The sequence below is a fragment of the Apteryx mantelli genome, chromosome 1 (assembly GCF_036417845.1).
Source record: "Apteryx mantelli isolate bAptMan1 chromosome 1, bAptMan1.hap1, whole genome shotgun sequence".
Lineage (NCBI taxonomy): Eukaryota > Metazoa > Chordata > Aves > Apterygiformes > Apterygidae > Apteryx > Apteryx mantelli.
Genome location: NC_089978.1, coordinates 96781981 through 96804113, shown reverse-complemented (window position 1 = coordinate 96804113; position 22133 = coordinate 96781981). Strand labels below are relative to the sequence as shown.

Here is a 22133-nt window from a genome sequence, read left to right as displayed (position 1 = left end):
TATATGAACAAGTTCCGATGCACCTGAGGGGTACTCAGCAGCACAGGGTTGGAGCACCACAGCCCCAGGCAGAAGCACCCAGCTCTTTCCCAGGACTCCTGATTGCACAACTCAGGGCAGCTGCAACTCCAGAGCTGCACTAGCTCCATGCCCTCATCCAGTGCTGGGCCAGCAAAGCCCCCTCAGACCTGGAGCCTCATGAAGGGCAGCACAGAAATCCTTCAGCAGCTCAGCAAGGCCGCTCAGACCCTGCGGAATGGATGGTGATCTGGAGCTACTAAGCTCTGGGGAACCCAAGCTGCCCCATGTGCACAGTGGCTACACACTGCACTCACCACATACTCCAAAGCACCTTTGGCAGATTTTCAAGAACTCTTAATCATCAGGGACATTCAAGTCCTGCTGCACCAAGATAACAGTCCTGACCCTGCTGTAGTTCATTCCACTGAATTGGTTCTAGGCCGAAAACCTAGCTAAGAAAATTTGGAACACAGAAATTGTCTGTCCTTGCTTTAGAAAGATGGCAAAAAGCAAGCATTTCAACAAAATGCAGAAGATACAGTTTTGGAAATATACTCGAGAGTTATCCCACAGAAATGCAGACGTTCATCCAGAGAGAGTGGTCTTTACAGGAGAAGCTGGAAACAATGATATTGGGTGGCCTAGCTTTTGCGCGCGCGCGCACACACACACACACACACCCCTTTTTTTTTCTGTGAGAGGCTCTAGCCTGCCTCTCTCCTCCTTCCCACTCAGCAGGCCCCTGCAATTCATCACAAATGAAGACTTGGGACCAAAGCTGCAGCTTTAAGGTGTGCTATGAATCTCATTTCAGTTTGAATGAACTAAAAATTGTAAGAATTGTCTTGAATCTTCCTTGTGTGTGTTGCACTGGGAAGTTTTGGCATCATGTTAAAAAACAAACATAAACATTATGAAGAACCAAATCCACAAAAAAGGCAGAGAAGTAGACAAAGCTGTTGAGGAGATTTTGAAAGAAAGACTGAACCTATTAAATAAAAAAAAAAACAAAAAAAAGCAACCCCCCCCACACACACTAACATGGACAGTTTCTTCCTTCTAAATGTATAGCATCCAGCTCACTACGACATTAATTTCTGGAGCAAATCTCACTATTCAAAACACTAAGTATTCCAGAATAATCAAGCAAAGATAAACATCATTCTTGCTGCTAAACACTATTTTTCAAAATTTTTTTTCAATTAGCAAGTAACTCCAGATTATCACCTGATATTCATACAGCTTGTTTAATGAAGAATATATTGATGCCTAGATATAAAAAGATAGTCTTCCATAAATAAATATCTGCCAGGCAATAATGCAAGTCACAGTCTAGACAGGATTTGTACTACTCTGTTAAACCTTCTCCTTTCACTGGAACATGGTAATGATGAAATTTAATTCTTATACAGTACATTTAAGTCATAGTTCCTGAAGTGATTTTAAGAGGATGTACATATCCCTCTTATTTTATAGACAGAGCCACAAAGAAAGCAGCTAGCCCAGAGTCATTTCAGAAAGGCAATACCAATGACTACTGGCAGTGTTAGGAATAAAATCAACTTAAGAACCCCAACTAGAAAACCTTGCTTGACACAACAGTTTAGCAGGCTGTTAAAGTAGTTTCTGACACCTCACGATTGAATGAGCCACAGACTGCAATATAAGATTTATGTAATTCAACTGTTATTTTTCATTTTCTTCCCACAATTTTCTTCTCTGTCAGAACTCCTCAGATTAAGAAAAAAGCCCACAGATTGGTAGCAAGGTGCCCAATTTCAGATCCCACTGAGATAAGAGAATACATTTTCAAGTTATTAACAAGACACTTATACAACATTTATATCATTTCTATACATACACAACTCTGAAATAGTGTCCACCAAGTTCTGAACTAGAAAAAAAAAAAAATCAGTTACAGCAAGTGAGCACTTATCATATTCCTTGAGCATTGACAGTTATTAAAAAAGGACTGTCTTAGCCACCTTGTAAATTCAAGTAGTGAGGGAAAAACAAAACAAAACAAACAAAACCAACCAACCAAACTAGGAGGTAGCTGAAAGATAAAACAATTAAAGAACTATTTGTAGCAACTTTCTTTAATTTCTCCTTAGCCAATAATCTTTGCATATGCTCACACATAGGAATTCATCTAGCAGAATGTGACAGGAAAAATTAAATAACAAATGCAGAAGCACTTTTCAGAAATGAACTTCAAATTAATAAAATCATAGAGCATAAAGTATATGAATAGATGTCCAGTTTTTCACAACTTCAAGAGGAAAGCCAGAAATAGCTGAAAGTTTTCAAACCAAAAGTCAAGTGTGGTGCTTTGTGGAAGTACGTGGATGTTAGAGTAGCCAAAAATCTCATTCTGCTCATATTACTTCATTGCATCAAGGATGGTTCTGTTTTTTTTTTTTTTCCTCTCCTCTCTTAAGATTATGTACAACACTGGCACAGCTAACAGTACATACCTCTCCTCTCCCACAAATCATAAACGGAGAATTTCTTCCTTACTGCTGTACTCAAACAGCCTAGACACATAGATGGCTGCATTTTCTTTCCATAAGGTGGCATTTATTTTGCTCCTGAGCAGGTATGATCTCTTGAAAACTCTACGCTCGTCTGAAGATTCCTGCTAGCTCTATCTACATGCAAAGAAAGCTGATTCCAAGTGCAACTCTGGCAGATAAATCAGTGTGGGCAACAGCATATCATTACTTTATTTTGGATCACAAGTATGCGCCCTGACTTTTTGTTCTTCAGAGAGCTCCAGAGCAAAACCAGACACTCATAGAAAATAATCAGGATACCCAGAATTTCATAACTACAGCCAGCTTTTTATTCTTGGAACTGTTCAAAAATAATCTTTATTATCACAGACATCAAATCATCCTGGTCTAGCTATGTCACAGTAAGGAAGAGGTACTTTGTATGTCATTTAACACACAACTAGCTCATAAGCGTAGATACCCTAAAGAAAATTTATCTGACTGTTGCCCAAGTATACAAGTAATATCAAAAAATACTGACTAGAACAATAGACCAAAGCAAATTTCCACCAGGACAAAACTTTTCCAGAACATATGGCAAATTTGTCACTCTGACTAGTACAATGTAGTGAACACATGCACAGTCCTGAGAAGGAATTGTCCTAGTTCCAAGAATTACTATTCTCTAAGTCATGCTTGAGAATATTAGGAACAAATAGAATTTTAAAAGCATATATATTTCAGATTTGAACAAAAGTTTATGGCAAGACATTTGGAAAGCTAGGTTAGTAACTTATTTTTAAAAATTTAAAGTTCTTTCTGTTTTAATATTTGTTACAAAGACTAGGTCTGATATCAAAGTGAATACAGAAAACGGGTAGGACAGGATTGATTTTTATTATTGTAAGCTTATTCAACCTCCATGCTCATATTAAGGCACCTAATGTCTAACTATATTGACAGTTTTTAAAGTTTCTGAACTATGAAGCTTCTACATACTGCTTCAGGATACAGTATCTTCAGGATCAGGGTTGTAACAGAAATAAGCATTTTTTAAACCTCCACCAGGGATTCAAAAGAACTCTCAGCAGCAAAGAGTTTACACTCTGGTCTAATAATCATTAATTGCCTTTACAGCCTACCTTTTTTACTCAGATCAATAGCAGCTTCTAGAAGAACTTCTAATTCCCCTTTCGGCAACACAGGAACAACCCATCGAGGCCTGTATTGAGGAAAAAACAAAACAAAAACACAAAACACTTATTTGTGCTTCTTAAAATAAAGAATCCATGGCCATGTGTAATACTTTAAAACAGAGTAAAAACATACATTTTTAAATGAACTGATGAGAACTCTACTTTTCAAACACACAAACAAAAAAAAGGCATTCTGTTTTGTGACTCTTTCTTCACAACTCTAACCCACTAAACAAAGTATTTCTGGAAATCCAGTGAAAAAAAAGACATATGAATTCTGCTTTTCATATCAATATATTTGCACAAATAATCCTTAACATCTGAGGAAAAAAGTGTGTAAAGTATGAAAGTACCTGTTGATCATGTCATCCAACTTTGCCAGGTCTGTGTGTGGAAATGCAGGCTCCTCATCTTCAAGCTGAGGTGGAGCATCCCCTTGGCCCTGCTCATCAGGCGGGGTAGCTGGGGAATTCTCGTTGGAAGAATCAGGTGAAGATGTCTAAAATTGGTATGGAAAAAATACTTTGATTAAAAATGGTCTGCATTTGTGTGCCACGTTTTGGTATTTTTCCTTCACATTATGTTTCAAAGAATAACTTTGAAGAAAATATCTGTCACCATACAACATAACAAAATCATGGCATTTTAGATCTATCAACAAAAAAGAAAAAGAAACATTAAATTTGCTATAAGCATTATATCTTGACAGGTTAAAAATTAAGCTACTTTCCTAGAAAGGAGAAGAAAGCGTTTTTTTTGTAGGAGACTTCTACTTTCAGTGGACCGCCCATTGAGAAGGTGAAAACAAAGACTATACAAATGCTCTATTTTTACAAATGTTCTAAAGAGAGGATGGATGTTTTAGGCAGAAAGTCAAGCTTCAGCAATAGAACAGAAGAATCAAGAGCGATCCATGAAAACACTTTGTAAAAAGATTTGCCAGAAATGAGTAAAACACATCTATGAAGCCGTCTCCTAAACAACCTCAAAGCACACTGATTGGTTAAACCCATTTTGATGGGCCAGTTCAAATGCATTTTGTAGCTGCAAGCTTACGTGCATACAGAAATAGTACAGACTGACGATGGACCAAAAAAAGTTTCAAATTGAAACAGTAAGATTCAGTAGGACAAATGGGTACCAAAACATAAAAACATTTTTAACATGTTGTAGAAGAACAATTAATTCTCATGAGAGAACAACCATTAAACCTTATGATATTCAAGCAAATACCATCTTCATTGTAAATTAAAGGAAAAAAGTGTGGCTTTTTTCTGGATTTAGCTGCAGTTTAAATACATTCTTTTCTGATATTTTTTCCTGACAAAAGAGTAATCACACTATGACACAGTGCATTTGGAAGTTTTTGCTTCTTTCTGAAAGTCTGTTCACAAGAAACATGCCAAGCTGTTCTAAGTTAAGCTGTTCTTGCCAGGCTAAGCTGATGGCAGGGTGTAAAGACAACTGGGCCAGACTCTTCTCAGTGGTGCCCAACGGAGGCAATGGGCACAAACTGAAACACAGGAAATTCCATCTGAACGTAAAAGAAACACTTTACTGTGAGGGTGGTTGAACACTGGAAGAGCTTGCCCAAAGAGGTTGTGGAGTCTCCATCCTTCGAGATATCTGAAACTCGACTAGACATGGTCCTGGGCAACATGTTCTAGCTGACCCTCCTTGAGAAGGGGGGCTGGATGATGTGATCTCCAGAGGTCCCTTCCAACCCCAACTATTCTGTGGTTCAGGAAGTTTACTACAATGAACAGAAACTTAGCTGAAGCTGATATTAAACGTTCGAGAGCTCCCTGTAAGCTGTTTTATGCAAAAAGTGCTTTAGGCAGAACTGAGCATAAACAGAATTCACAGGGAGTAGTGTTGCCAGTCTGTGGCGGTCAAGTCAACAACGTGGTTCTGAGGAAACTTCAGACATCATTCCAAGAAAACTTCTTACCCCAAATACACATGCTTGAAAGAACTATATCATGGCCTGAAAATGAAACACCTTTTGCAATACAGTGCTCCCTAACAATATCTACTTTGCCAAGAGCACTGCCTTCAACCCTTAAATTCTTTTTGTACTTCCAGACTGAAAAAGAATACCTAATGTAAATAGTCTTCTCCAGGAATACACAAAAATCACAGTTCAAATATATTTCAGAAACACTATGTCTAAAGAACTAACCCCATACTTCTGAACAACTTGACTGTTAGTATCATACCTGATTCTGCTGTAGAGGAGGCTGGGACTGTCCATCAGGAGCCTGGCCCTGGCTATCATTCCCTCCTACCGGAGAGCCACGAGTCGTGGCTGTCATACTCGACACAGGGCAGATCTTTGCAATTTTGTCTGCTTATGTAGTTGTTGTGAGAGAAGAAATTATAGTCCACTTAGTAAAGCTGAAGTACCAGCATATGTTTGCCTTAAAAAGCTCCAACTCAAGAACATGCCATCTTGCAGAGACCATTGCATAACCTGAAAGAAAGATAATATGCTATATTGATACATGCATTAACAACAACAACAAAGTAATCCATGCTTGGAAAAGAAAACTATAAAAAGACACCACTATAAGGAATCTTTTATTTAAAATTTAGTATTCCTTTTTACTGAGTACAGCTGACATCCAAAGAAGATAACATTCGAAGTAATTTAACCTGATTATGCTGCAGGTAAACATTACACAGATCTTTACCTTTAGACCACTGAGAAATTGACACCCAGAACACAGTTGCTCACTCTAACACAGTCTTGCTTAAACTGCAATAGTAGATTTTAAAAACAAAATTAAGGTGTTGATTTAAGCGTAGGTATGAACCTAGTTAAGAATAAACAGCCACACTTGTAATCTTTTCCAATACTCTGTCCTGACACTGCCCAACAGCAGATGTCTGAGGGAAATTATTGGAGAGTGCTTCTACCTCAGCTAAGCTCAGTAGAGATCCTGCAGACAAACTTCTTGATCAAGGGCATTTGACCAGTATTCCCTTCTTCCACCTCTCACCTAGTGAAGCCTAGGTCTGCTGACCTTTCAGGCCCACTACAAAGCCCATCTTAGCCCCATCAAGTATTTTATGGGATTATATGAAGAAAATGGTGACATCCAATTTACATGCTAATCTTGTAATCATGACATACAAGCAGTTCAATAATCATTACGTATTTCAACTTTATTGTGTATCATTTAAGTAAAGAAATAAAAAGTTGCATTAAGCTACACCAGCAACTCCGCTCTATACCACAGGGCACTGTAAAACCATGGAAGACAAAACAATTTTCCAGAACAACTCACAGACTTCCAGGCACTACATAAACCAACAACAGTACTCAGAAAGTTCAAAAACTAAGCATGGTGGTAGAAAAAAAATTATACGAGCTTCCAGAATGATTTATTTGGTCCTACTAAATTCCTGATTCAATCAGCAAGAGCTTCAAATTTACAGATTCGAGTAAAATTTATGCTGTAACACTATGCATATTTTTAACTGTTTTACTAGGGCATCTCAGCACGAATTAATTTTCAGTGCTGTTGTTGTCTTTCTCCAAGACAATAAAATCCTTTCCTACATTATGCAGTTTGCAAGTCCAGTTACATATACAATGTGAATTTTAACTGTGAGTATGCTACTCCTCCTCTGCCCAGTCTCCAATATTAATAGCACCAACACACCTAGAGATCTCTCTTTTAATACTCATGCTACAATAATGTCTGCTTTTGAACAAAAGTAAAACTGCGTTCTTGGAATTCAGTCAATTATAATCTATCCTCACCCTTCAGAATTTATACTCAAAGTCTGTTAGGTCAGAAAAAGACTACCACTTGAAGGTTTTTTTGCTGTTGTTTCGTTTTTTAGGAAGAAGCTAATTTTTAAAATACAATGTTAAAAGTTAAGCTTATTATTTAAATTGGTGTTCCTTTTAAAATTTTTCCCTCTTTCATTTTTTGAGTATCTAACTGTTTTCTATTGAAGTTTAAAAAGATTGTTAAGTAAAAAGTATGAACAAGACTAAGTTCCCTGCCATGAGGATATATCCTTTGTTTACTGCAGCTCAATGCACTCAGTTTCCCCTGCACAACCTGACTGAGGCTTCTTGATATTTGCATAAACCAATGAAATCAAACTGTTCCCAATTTACACTGTACTTTTCAACAAGCCTAAGCCAACTCTACCACCACAATAAACGGCTCCATCCTCCCTCCACTGGCTGGTCCACAATACGGCCACACAAAAAAGCTTGTGATGGCACAAGGAGTGAGCTAGTAAAGAGACAGGAAAAGGGTTGAACAGCTCCTTTTAGCAGCAATCCTGGCCTAGGTTAACTTAAACTGCTAAAAAGTAAAGTGATCACTTAAAGCTGTGGTTTCAGAAGAACTTACATCAAGTGCAGGCAGGGCTGCTTAAATGTCTTCCTGTTCCTATACTAATGCTGTTGCACAAATGATCCTGAAGGGACCCAGGTAAGGGTACTGCTAAAGGGAACAAAAAAAACCCTACAAAGACAGTGGACTGGGGAGAAGTCAAAGTATTTTTTTTCTTTCTCCTGTTTGATGACTGCTTAAGACACTAAACTCAATGTGTATTGCTTATATTACATTCAACCCATTCTTCATAAAAGTGTATTTCCAAGGTGTCCAGTCAAGTTCACTTGTCTTGGCCACATCAGAACGCATAAGACACAGACAACTTCTTAAGAAATAAGCTCATCACTTCTCCTTACCCCAGTCTTTGTGATGCCCCCAGAGATACAAAAGTAACTTCGAGTCATGCTGAAGCTAACCAAAAGCATGCCATCTCCAGTAAACGGTATGACTGCTTCTTATACTATTTGCATACGTTAAATAGCAAAGATATCCTTGATGAGGTATTTTCCTTCTAACTACAGGGAGTATACAAATGTATTTTTGTAAGTGCAAATCATCATCCAATTTATGCATTTTATATAATATTAGAAGGCAGTCATTTACCAGTCCTGTTTTTAGCCACTGATTTAACCATTTATATATTTTAGACAAAAATCAAATTGCATGCCCACACAGAACACTACCGTTTTAATCCTCTAGAACCGATTACCCACAAAATTCTGAATTCCAATCACAGTTCTTGAATTCAGATTCACCAATTTCAAATTTTTAGAGTTAAGACTCACCAAGGCAGGTAGTTTGGTTCAGCTCAAGATTAACCTTTAAATCGTATTAGAATTAACTTGTCTCTAATCAAATCTAAACTGATGCAGTGACAACATGTCTGAGTTTGCAGATAGCCCGATAGAAATAACCTGAACTGCCTGCATTCAGCTGAATGCTTTGGAGAGTTTATATTAATTTTTATTTTATTATATTTATTTATGCATTTCATTTTGACTATATATGATTTTGTATTCAATATATTAATCTGTGTTTAAAACAAACCTACCATCCTTGTCCAAACCTTTGAAAGGATGTTTTTACACAGTGTCAAGATGGATACAGACCTTTGTAAAATGACACATTAAGTACTCCATTATTAACAGTGATGTACGAGACTGAAGACCGAGTCAAATGAACCCCAGACTGGCATAACTGTTTTGATTGTCAGCTGAATAAATCACAATTTGTTTTATTTTTTTCATTTCTTTCTGTCCTTCTGATCTGTCATTAAACTACAGATAAGAGTCAACTTTTCCCCCCACCTAATTTGCTGTCATTTCAGTAAATACTACTGGGAAAATACTATTTTACTTTTTTGACTATATATACTCCTCTCTTAGGACACACCACATACTGTAAGTAACATTCCAAATCTGCACCGGCAACAGGTTGCACAAAAGAATTCAGAAACAGCACTGCCCTTGCAGCAAGAGTGTCCTCTGCTTCCGGGCACAGGAATTGAGTACGACTGCACACCTGAGCCTCACCTTAGCTTCTACAGGTAGCAGAAGCACTGGGTGATGCCTACATTCATAGCAACCTCATACCTGTGCGGCAGAATAAGAACATTTTGTTTGGAGAAGAAATCAAACACATTTTCTAAAGCCGGGAAAAAGCCATCAGACATAGGCTCCGGGGTCAGTGCTAGATAAGAAACAAATGTACTTGTTCAAATATGTACCTGTACGTACTACTCTGTTACAGGGTAATGCGTGACGCAGTAAATACAAAGGATAACATTTTAGCATACTAATGATTAAGGAATATACGTAATTTTCAATACAACTGCCTTCTGGAACGCCTTTCATCTGAGTTTCTCAAAGTAGCTTCCTCGAGAGTAACTGAAATACTCCAACAACATATACAGCCTTCCTCCCAAAATAATTATTTATAATATTGAGTCTCAGAGAAAGCAAATACAAGGTGACAAAAGACTGTGGCAGACCTCAAAATACAATTAATAACATTGCTTTATAATGCCCAAGTCCTAGACTAGAAACCCCAACCAATTTTTCCTTTATTTAAAAGATTCTGGCTATATAAAGGGTGCGAGGATGCGTGCCACAGAACCAATCTGCTCTGCAGTGTGATAACAACATATGCCAGGGTATTAGTCTGTTCTAGCACAGTTCAAATTTTTACACCTTTTCAATCTATTTTAGTTACTCAACATCTATGAACAGAGCTTTCTAAAATCATATACCTACACTAAGAAACAATAAGAAGTTTTTACCAAAATTATATATGAAATAATGTTCCTATCCCAACAGGGTCTCACAGAAGATGTGCCTTTTCATCATAAGAGCTGTACTGCAAAAACCGTAACTGCAGCAATACAAATTCTAGATTGAAAAGTATCACAGCTTTGTTTCATATGAGATTCTGCAAACAGCATTCTTATAAACCTAATAAATGCTGATTCATCACAAGGGTATGATGTGGTTATAGTGTAAGAAATTAGACTTAGGAATCTGACCTTCTACCTCATCCCTCTCTTTCAATCAAAACGTCTGCTCGTCTAGAAACACTTTCCCCAAAACCTGTAACACTGACCTAATTCAGCAGTTACATTTTATACACACCCCCACAATTTTATCATTCTTCTACTCTGTACCTTTGTTTTTCAGGAAAGAGGAAATGATTTATGTATTCAGAATATAAAACTACAGTAGTCTCAACTATTTGCTCAGGAAAGATGATGCACTAAGACTGAGACATATTCAATGATTAGCAAAAACTGGTCATTAAACAACAACTATTCAACAGAGCAAGAAACGTCTAAGCTGCAGCGCTGCTTAAAATATATCTGATCAGCAGCAGTTGAAGGAAGGTTGTTTTTCTGTTTGTTTGTTTTAATCTCAAATGTTTCCTATTACACAGACAATTATTTAGATTCCTTCTCCTAGCAAGGAAGTACCTGCACATCTGAGTCAGTCAACTGGATCAGTCCTCAAACATTATTTAAAAATAAAATATTTTGATCACTAGGAAATTTCATCGTACACATTTTCAAGACATAGGAAAAGACAGACTTTGGCAGCACAAGTTTCTCTAATGTTGGGAACATTCTCCACAAAAATCTATACTTCAATTTACCTTCTTCAATCTCATATGACTTAAAGAATAAAGTGGGATATAGTCTCAAATATCCTTCAGTTCTTTCAGGATATATACATATATTAATTATATGTATATTTTTTTTAACTTCAAAGATTAATGTTGAGATATGTAAAGGCCAAGCTATGTCCACTTAATGGTATACAACTTCACTTCTTACGAAAAGCTTCTATACTTACTGCTCACGTGAGTTTAACAAGCAGGAGAAGCACAGAAAGTGAACTGCCAAAACAAAGCATCACCTTTTGCTGTCAGGCCAACAGGAAACCAAAGGGACCACAATTCTCAACTCCATAAATACAGTCTCACAGAAGAAACTGCCTAAGAGCAGCCAGATCTCCTAGTACCAGCTACACAATATTCTATGCTGAAGACAGCATAAAGGGATGCTGCAGAAAATGCCAGTTTTAAACAATGACATCTTTTGCTTGAGCAACAGTGAAGTATAACAAGTATGAATAGAAGTTGTATTTTAGACTTAGAGATATGACAGTCCGATCCTAATGTCTTTGCCCCACACTTTAAAGCACTGTGGAATTTATGCAGTAGTCTGGCTGAAAATTTCAAGTTCTGAGAACGTTCAAAGAACGAAGTTTTAATGTGAACTAGACTTGGGGAAAACAAAGTTCAACAACCTCAAGGAGACGAAAATGTCTTATTTACATCCTGTCTTAAGAGAACTGTGTGGCGTAATTCAAGTACAACTCAAGTACAGAGACAGAAAACTCAGTATTCTCTCCCATCACTATATAAAAATGAAAACAAAAACACTTCCCCCCACCCAACACACATCCTAGACCTAGAAGACTTAATGATGCAAAGAGAAAATTCTTGAGTAGTTCTGTTACTGCAAAACCATGCAGATTTCATATATTTAGGAGTTTTCCAAACACCAAAAGGGACAATGGGATTGGTTCCTCATGTAACTCTGCTTGAGATATTGATGACAAGAACAACCTGACTCACTACATTTAACTGTTCCAGGTGTAACAAGTAGCCTAAGTTTAAGGCAAGGAAGAACTTATAGAATCCCTTTTCAGGTAATCAGAAGCAGAGCCCCTTCTCAGATTTCTGTGGCCAAAGTTGCCTCCTTTCCAATAAAAGTTTTCAGTTTCAGTATAAAACTCTCATTGAAGTGTCAGGTTTGGGGTCCAAGAAATTCTAACCAAAGTAAAACTGTATTCAAGCTAAGGCTGAAAACCCAGTGTTTGTCACAGAATGTCAAGACAACAGATTTAACATATTTAACAGATATTAGTTTTTTGGTTCCACATGGAATAACTTCCCAGAAGACTTCAAAACCACCAAGGAAATACTTTAGAATCCAAAGCATTGCCTTACTTCAAGACAAAAATGTGAATAAAAAAATATGTGAATGACAGAAGGAGGTAAGTTTTACAGATCCTGCAATTCTATTATTTAAATTTGTAGTTTAAACATTTTCAAGTGATTAAGAAATTACATTCAAGCCACTGCTAAGTAGCTAGCTAATGTATTTTATATGGGGGGGGGGGAAGAGGAGCTTTTGGTCACATGATAATGAAACAAACTAGTCCTTGCAAGAACATAATCAAATTGAGTAAATAAACCAAACACTGGTAAATGCATGCACTATAACCTGAGAAGAACAAACTTCATTTAGAGTCACTTCTACCTGAATATTGCTAAAAAACATTAAAATCTATTTTAAAATTTGCTTATAACTAGGCCTTTTGCTTATAACTAGGCCTTTTGCTTATTATGCAGCCCTTTTCTTGATCTCACTAATGGCCATGCAAAAAAGTGGATGAGATTTCCTTTTACCTCATATTAAAAGCGCAAGCTACAACAGGAAACAACTCCAAAACTATATATATAAAAAAAGACCCACACCACATATCTAAGTACTTGATTACGTATATTTTTTTCAGACATAACTGGATTCAATATCATGCTGCTGAGCAACACTATGCTATATTTTTTTCCAATTATGCTACAGTTGATATCTTCAAGAGGCTGCCCTTCTGCAACCCAAAATAGTATATTCTCAGCAATCAGAGCCAATTATGACTACTCTTTATGTTTTAGAGAATACAAAGAGTGCATGTCACAATTTTCAGTATTTTTTTCTTGCGACTGGCCATTTACACTATAAATTCCTATCTTTCATCATTCTTGAGGTCAGAGCTGATGTAATGAAGTATTATAGTCTATACTGTGAATGACTACAAGCTTTCAAAAACATGAATAAAATCTACATAGAATATGATACAGTGGAGGATAACAGGAAAAACAAGGGCTTAGGGATTAGATTTTTTTTTTCCAAGATGCTTCAGAATACATGCATTAACTTAAGATGGTATGGTAGTAATATCAAAAGATGACAGAGGTAACTAAGAATGTGTTCACTTACTGTAAACCATTAACTTATGTTCAGGCCTTTGTTCATTTCAGAAATGAAATTAAATCCTTTATAATTATTCTGAGTAGACCCTGTAGGTCTAATTCTGTCAAAAGCCACATTTTCCACCACCCTAGTCCTTTACAGAGAACAGAAGAACATTAAACAAGGACAAATCATAGTTTAATATTTACACTTAAATAAAGCTCTAGATTTAGTAAAAGAATACACATATTTGCAATAGATATGTCACCTTCTATGCTATCACCTTCTGAGGTGATATTATTATGATATCATGTCTACTTATTGACACTGCAAGAAAGTAGAATATGTCTGAAGTTCGCATCAAGGACTGACAAAATGCTTTTAGTCCCCATTTCTGACTGCCATTATATTTGTAGTCATAGTCATACTACTTAAATACTTCACGATGTTTATCCAATTCTAAAATGGATGTAGTAGTCACACCCCTCAGAGCTATGTAGCAAGGTTTACTGTCCATAACGCTTTGAGAACCCTGTTTGTTCCTTAAAGCATTAATCCAAATGTTCGTAATTACAAGTTATGCTATTAAACATTTTTAAAAGATTAAATCTTACTTGATTTTAAAAAGAAATAATTAACTTTTACTGTTACTTCACACTCTACTCAACTGCTCTGCCTTTTTGCTACAAGGAGCATTATTACTGGATGCTCAGAAGTCAATGGACAAATCCAAATACATTCTCATTATTACAGGCAGCAAAAAACAGACTGCTGTTTAATGAAAGCTTCTCTCACCAAGATATGAATTCCTACAGCAAGGCACTAGGAAAAAGAAGAAATTTTAAAGTTTCAGAGAATTGAGTTACCAGTGATTTCCTACCAGTTGCCCAAGCACAATACAGAAGGAGAAAGACAAGCCTTGGAAATGTACAGATAGAATATATTACAGAATCTGAAAAAGACAGGCTAAACTAGGCATCTCTTGGATACCTGCATTTACACAGAAGTACTCATCTCTGTTTTCTGAGCATGGAGATATTCACAATACAGCCTCCCAATGCTTGCCAATTAGCATTCATCATAAGAGCAGACAAAAGTAAATTGTATTTCTGTATTGACATTGAAAGCGTTCTGATTTTTATTAGTTAAGACAACATCAAGCAGTGGTTCAGAAAACAATAACTGAAATGTGAGAGCAACTCATTTAATTTCCTAGTGGAATGAATGTTTAAAACTGTTTCAGGAGAATATATAGGTTTATATATGAATGCAGGTAGAAAACTACACCCCATTTTTCTTAACTTTCTTAACTTAATCATGAAAAAAAATTTTTGATGAACATTAAAATATAGTAACAAAATAGAATTATATATTCTTTAATGAGATTTTTCATGCAACCTATTTAAGACATGATTCCTGAATATATTTTAATTGGTTATCCTTATTTCTTATCTAGTATGTATTTCCTAGTAGACACACAATCATCATCCATAGTTAAGAAATACACAGTCAAAATTTCCTAGCAACTATCGTATACATCACTAAATAAGTGAAACAGTATCATGGCAGAGAAGGCTAAAATGTTTAAGTATTATTTCTGATCTGAATCTGAATACAAGATGGCCAAGAATCAAACAAATCTAGAGAGCTATTTCTACTAGATCTTCAAAAACAGGATATGGTACAAAATAGCACAGAAGAAAACAGGGGAGTGGGGGGATGAAGAAAAGAAATCAGACTACCAACTCAGGACATAAACCTGCTGAGTGAAACATAGAGCCACCAATGTGGCATCCTATAGTCTAGCAAATGTAAGATCAGTTTAATGCTTTTCTTTATCGTAAATGTGAAAGGTATTAGTGACTACCTGAATTTTTGTATTGCATTTGTCTTTACATGCTTTTCTGATTAAGTTTATAGTACAAAACAAAACAAATTTTTCAAAAAATCTCCACTGATTGAAATCAGAACTATCGACAGAGTTTTAACAATTGGGACAATATTCCTAGACAAATCCTTCAGGGATCAGTTCTCAATCCCATACTACTCAGTATTATCAATAACCTAGAGGAAACTATAAAATTACTAATAAAGTTTGCACATGACACAGACCAATGGAGTGATAAAATTGAAGGCATGTCACGAAGAGCATAATCTGGATCATCTGATAAACTGAGCACAATAAAACGTGCACCAACGTAGCTAAGTATAAGGTCATTCAAGAGGTGAGGTGGTGGGAAGGACATACAAAATACTTAGTATGTATCAGAAAACATGACCAGAAGAACGCTCACTGTAGAAAAGCAACTGAATGAAAGCCACAACTGCGTGTTTTCACAGGAACAAATCTCAGGATTGTTGGTTTTTTTAAGCAGGAGCATATCACTTTCGTAACAGAACTGACAAGAACTTGTGAATTGCAACCTGTTACATCTAGAAAAGCCCTAAGTAGCAACAAAGAAATTCTCCCCACCAGTTAGTTGCTTCAATGAGATGAGAAAGTAATATCTGGAATCAAATATCTGAACCAATTACAAGATTGGCCAAAGGACAGAATGCTAGGGACCATCCACTTTTGAGGCAGCCTAGCTGTTCTGGGGTTTTAAAGTGCTATTTATCTTTTTTGCTCCTTACAATAAGGGGAAGTTTCCATTTTTAGACCTCTATGTTTACTCTCTTCTTCAACTTTTGGACCTATCAGAGGAGAAAGAACTAAAAAGCTAGTAGGCAAATACTGTATCAACTATACTTATAAATCAACATTTCTTTTCAAAGACGCAATCATTGCCAAACAAGCACAAGCAAAAACAGAAAAAGCAGTGAAGACTTGCCATCCCCCTACAACTTTTGAGAAGAGGAGCTTAATTTTCCACATGTTACACAATATTTCCTTTTCAGTTATGAAGCCCAAAATTGTAAATATAATAAAATATTATTTCATGCTAAGAGCTTTGAAGCTGCAGCTTCTCAGCTGCTTGAAATGGCACACAAAGCTAAGACAACCAGCTGAAATCCCTACCACCTATATATTGCTACTTTTTAAATTAATGTCCATACGCAGAAACCATTTGTAAACTTAACTTTTAAAATGTAAATGATATAAAGAATAAGTTCAATAACACTATTGTTCATATCAAATGAGAAGGGATGATACTGAAAACATACCCAGAACATTGGGTAAAACTGAAGTAACATTTCCATTCACTGCAAAGCAATTTTCCAAGGTATAACCCACTGAAAGGGGCTAGGAAATGTATCTTCCAACATATTAACAGCTAAGTACAATGACATTGTTATGGTTTTGAGCTGGAAATTAAAGCAGATAGCAGATATGAAATATAGCCAAAACACAAAACTAATCAGAGAGGAAACTCTGTATTTAATAGGTTTGGGGGAAAAAAAAAAGAAAAAAAAAAAGAGTAATGAGTGAAGGAAAAAAGTTACCACTGGCTATGCACAGGAAAATACTGATAAATCTTCAACACTAAAACAAACAAACAAACAAACAAACAACAATAACAAAAAGACACTTCAGAAAAAGGCTCTTAAAAGTCACATCATGACAGAAACAGAGCACCAAGCACCATTTTTACCGAAGTCTAAGTTGATTTTAAAGCAAGTATTCAGCATGAAAGTCAATTCATGCAATCCAATACGCTAGCTTCTACTACATAATGCTAAAACAAATTAAGCAAATCTAATTTTGTTAACACGCAACTTTTCAAGCAATTCAGCCAACATAAGAAAATGGTCTATTTATGTTTTTCTCTGCTGAGTAATACCCACTTTTAAAACACTAAAGCTCAGGAAAAACAAGGCTGAAAATCATTTGCAGTAAGTTGCCAATCTCAGTTTTGTTCCATCTTCGTCAATGAACATCCTCATTGCTACACTTCTCAGTAGCTTACACTGACTTAAGTGTTTGTGTCTGGACATATCATCACTTCACAGAAAATTATGTTTTATACTTTGTTCAGATTTGCTATAAGAAATTTGGAATATTCACATTTAGGCTGACTTTAATACAAATGTAAATATATCTATATACAGAGTTTTGCTCCAAACTGCAAGCCCCAGGTTTTTTTAAATATTTCAGAAGCTCCTTCTGTATCATCTTGAGTAAAGGATATTCTTCTCTTCTTTCACGATGAAATCTTTGGGCTTTTAGTTTTGTAAAAGCTTTGGGGGGTTTTTTGGTTTTTTTTTTAAATGTCTCTGACATTTTGAGGATAGCAGTAAAACCACTGATGCATATCCAGAACTTTAATTCTGTAACTTGCACAGGAAGCTTTTATTATTACTTTAGGTTGAATTAGGTTCTGTGATTTCTCTCTAAATCAGTCCTAAAAGGATTACTAGAGAAGAACACAAGTCTTGCAAACTCTGAAGTATCCACAAGCTATCTCATTTCTTTTCTGGAGATGGGCTCAAACCCTTAGTGATTGCTAAGAACCTTTATCCTCTTGTTCCGCTGACCTCTGAAACTTCCTGAAAGCTGTGTTTTCTTTGCTGCAGGCCTCACAAAGAAATCTCAGACCTTTTTTTTTAAGCATAATTTTGTTGGCAGGAGGGATGGAGTTAAAACTACAAAGTACCCACCTCCTCTGCCAATGAAAGAGTTAATGTTAATTCACATGTCTGTATCTGCAGACAAAAATCTAGAAGCTTAAGAAAAAACAGCTTAAATCACAAGTGCTCCCTTTGATCTGCTATACTATTCATATAAAAGTCAATAGCTCATAATCACAAGAGCAATTTAATACATTTGGAAACTTCAATTCTTGTTGGCAAACCAAATGAAAAAGGTAACAATACTGACGTTCCACCCCTGGAAGAGGCCACTCATTACAGAACTCTACAGATGTTCAAATTATGATTTTTCATGTTCCTTGGCATCCCTGTTCTTGGTTTCCCCCAGAGAGACATATATATATCACAGGTTCTGTTACTTCTGATGAGGTTCATATATTCTACCAGGCTACTTAAAAAGAACAGCCCTTTGAAGATGCTGAATTGCCTGTGCTACCTTGATTCTTCCTAAAGTATTTGAAGGGAAGTTTATGGCATCCTCCAGGTTCAATCCACTTGTGGCTTTAAAACATGAAATTATTTATAGTATACAGCACATAGGACTTTAAGAAACCCAATACTATAAATATTCAAAATGTGTCAAAAGCCATTCAGCCAATGAATTATGGATATTACTACAATGTTACTTTTACATATTACTTGTGCACTAGTCTGTTAAAACTTGAACACACCTCCAGATATATCACAGTGTGCTGTACCCCATGCTACTACTGTAATTGTCATCACACTACAAGGCTAGCCTTTGAATTTTCAAATGGAAAAGTTAGCGTGTGAAATCAGGGTGGACATAAAGATGAAGGGAGTCAGAAGAGAACAAAGTTAACAATGGAATTTAAAGACTTCTCTAAAGAATTTAAACATTACACTGAAAGAAAATTATTCAAAGTCATTTTCATAATACTCTGTGATATTATCAATACATTATAGGAGTTGTCCCTCAAAGAATAAGATTCAGACAATCTACCACTGGATTAACTGCAAATGATTAAAGCATGGAACAGCATCTACACCTGATACAAGTTGGAAGCGTTTTACATTCTTGAATCATGACAAAATTAACTTTATGAAATACTTAGACATTTTCAAATGCTTTGAATTCAACAAATACTTTAAGCATTCCCACGGTACTAGCTTTAACTCCACTACAGTAACTCTGCTTTTAGTTTAGTATTCAATCAGAAAGCACAAACTAAGCATGGGAAATTGGACATTATCATCATCATCAAGCATAATTTAGAATGCATCAAACAGAAGAAGGTGATATCTATCCTACTGGGAATGTCAGGTTCATCTTTCAATTATAAGGTTCTTCTTCACAATTCCTTAAAACTTTGCCAAACTTCCAGCAGTTTTTCAATGTACTAACTACATACCTCATTCAGCCTGGAGAATTTTGTAGAGTTCCATGTAGAATATGCTAGCTATTTGCAAGAAAACATTTTGCTACTTCCTGTTGCCAAAATCAGCCCTCACAACCATTTCAGTCAGAAGATACGTGCACTGAAAAAAATCACGTTTGCACAAGCTCAGTAGAGGTGTTATAAGCTGATAGCTAATTTTTTTGGAAGACTGTCTGCCTTAAACATGCTCCACTCCAATTAAACTTGTTCAAGCCATCTGCCCAAACATACTGAATCCTCAGAACATGACTGAAAACAATCTATCTGCTGCAGAGGACTTGTATAACAGTTTGCCTTAAAAACCCTGGTCTCTCTGTAGGGAAATAAGAAGGGGCAACAGGAACAGCACTTTCTACTTCTGTCTTAATGCCATTTCTGTCAACATAATGAAGGATGTAGTTTGATTTAAATGCAAAAGGTTAAGTAGCAGAGGAAGTTAGACAGGAACAAGTGAGGAATCCCCTGGAAAGCAGATCACAAACCAAGCAGGAATGGAAACTGAAGGGTTATTTCCACTATACCCATTCTCCTGCAGAACCAGAAAGTGAATCCACTGTTCCAGAAACTTAATATTCCTGTATCCATCAAACCTATCAGAAAGCACGTTACTGTGAAATGCAAAAGATAACCATCTAATACTACCGCATCCTAAAGACTGAGCATGGGTTTCAAAACTCCATTGTAGCTGATGACCAAAATGCTATACTAAAAGAGTGAGTCATTCTCAGAAAAGCTGAACACTATGAACTAACCTCCCTGTACCCAATAGTTAACTGCTAAATCACATACCCCCTTGCTAAAGTGCACTCCCCTTCACTCAGTACACAAGATAGTCTAATAAAGCTATCAGTTTTCAGCTGAATCCGTTCCACCAACAGGCCAAGAAAGACAGCAGGAATGTCCAACTGCTCCTTTTAGAGACAGTGCTTAAATTGACACGAAGTGACTGGGGCATGTGTAATCACTGCAGAACTCTTGTAAGGTAGTTTTACCATCATAATGCATAAGTGCATCTATTCTGCCTGTATTACTGGAATTTCAGTGAGAAAAGACAATCTTATTCCCAAATAAGAGCATTACATGCTGGTAGATTTCAGAACAGAAGTTTCATTAGATATCTGCATGTGGACAAGCCTTACCTGAAGGTACAGCTTCACAGCCTGCTGAAACAAAGTAAGCCTACACTGCCACAAGGGGAGTGATCTTGCCTTCTCTCATCCTAACCACCTTCGCAGCGCTAGTATTAGCCCTTGTGTAGTCACACAGTCAGCCAGATCAAGAAATCAATCTGGCTGAAAGCTAACTGGAGAAAAGGGGGAGAGGAATGAAAATTATTTTAGTTTTCAGCTGGATCACATGCCATATGAACAGTAACAACGGCACTAACAGGCAGAATACATAACCATGGACAGAACTACCTATTTCAGCTTCAGTGCAAATCTATCATGAAAGTACGCCCTGAGAGTTAGAGGAGGAAAAAGGAAGGAAACATAATACGGATAATTATAGTTAGCATTTATTTAGCTACGATCAGCAACCAAAGTTCACATACATCAGACCAGAGATGAGTCTTGACACCGTGGAAGTGTCATACAGACCAAAATTTTTCCTCAAGTGTACTGGTTATCACAGGAGAAAGCACACAGAAAAAGCTGATCAGTATATGGTAAATGCTAGAAACATCAGCTGATGAAAGGCAGAAGTTTGGTCACAAAAAAAAAAAAAAAAAAAAAAAAAAAAATTAGACAGCTAGAGCAATCAAGGCTAAGTGTGAGAAGGGGAATGCAAAAACTGTGTCTTTGCCCTGGAAATTAAGATAAAGCCAGTGGAGCACATAACAGAAGAGGGCATTCTGATCACAGTGAGCCAGGAAAATGAACTTAGTACACTCTGAATAATGTGACCACAGGTACAACAGGTCAGTGACAAAGTTGTAGAAGGTAAGGTAGAAGATGCAAAACACAGAGGCAGGCAGAGATTTTACTTCTGCTGATAAAGAGGAAAAAAGCCAGACTTATGAAACTGTAAACACAGCTGCAAGTTTAAAATATAATCCAGAGACGCAGGTCAAAAAAACCTGGAATTACAGATGACAGAGCATGAGGAAGAGTACAACAGCAGTGTCCACTATCACTTATTCCACTACTTTCAGTGGAATAAGTGTTCGAGGGAGAGGGACTGAGACTCCTGATACATGGTTTCTGAATTTGACAAAGGCTCAATTTGTCATCCTGCTCCTGTATAATTTGGGATTTTCAGGGTAATTACTGTAATTTAATTTCCATCAAACCAAAGTTATTTCCAGTCCTCTGGATGAATAGTAATCAACTGAGACACCAGAAAGAAAAACTGTCCATACCTTATTTGTTGCAGAAGTTAAACGATGTTTCACAAGACAAGAAACAGAACTGTGGAAGTTGAAGGGAGGTTGCAGTGTTAAAGCATATAAGCAGCTATACAGAACCACTAAGAACTGAATTTTGTCTGTGTTCTGTTCATACATATTGCAGGACAAACCACAGATTTTTCAGATTACCCCTCAC

The 22133-nt window shown here is 36.5% G+C and overlaps 1 protein-coding gene across 2 annotated transcripts in view; it reads right to left on the bottom strand.

The window, feature by feature from the left end:
- USP9X (ubiquitin specific peptidase 9 X-linked) overlaps positions 1-22133 on the bottom strand; it is a 110557-nt gene that overhangs the window by 77976 nt on the left and 10448 nt on the right. For both annotated transcript variants that reach the window (XM_067297797.1, XM_067297801.1), the window contains exons 2-4: positions 5932-6185; positions 4066-4211; positions 3659-3738 (exon numbers count right to left, since the gene is read on the bottom strand). In XM_067297797.1, the coding sequence (XP_067153898.1) occupies positions 3659-3738; positions 4066-4211; positions 5932-6027 (322 nt within the window). In that variant the 5' untranslated portion in view covers positions 6028-6185. The remainder of the gene's footprint in view (positions 1-3658; positions 3739-4065; positions 4212-5931; positions 6186-22133) is intronic.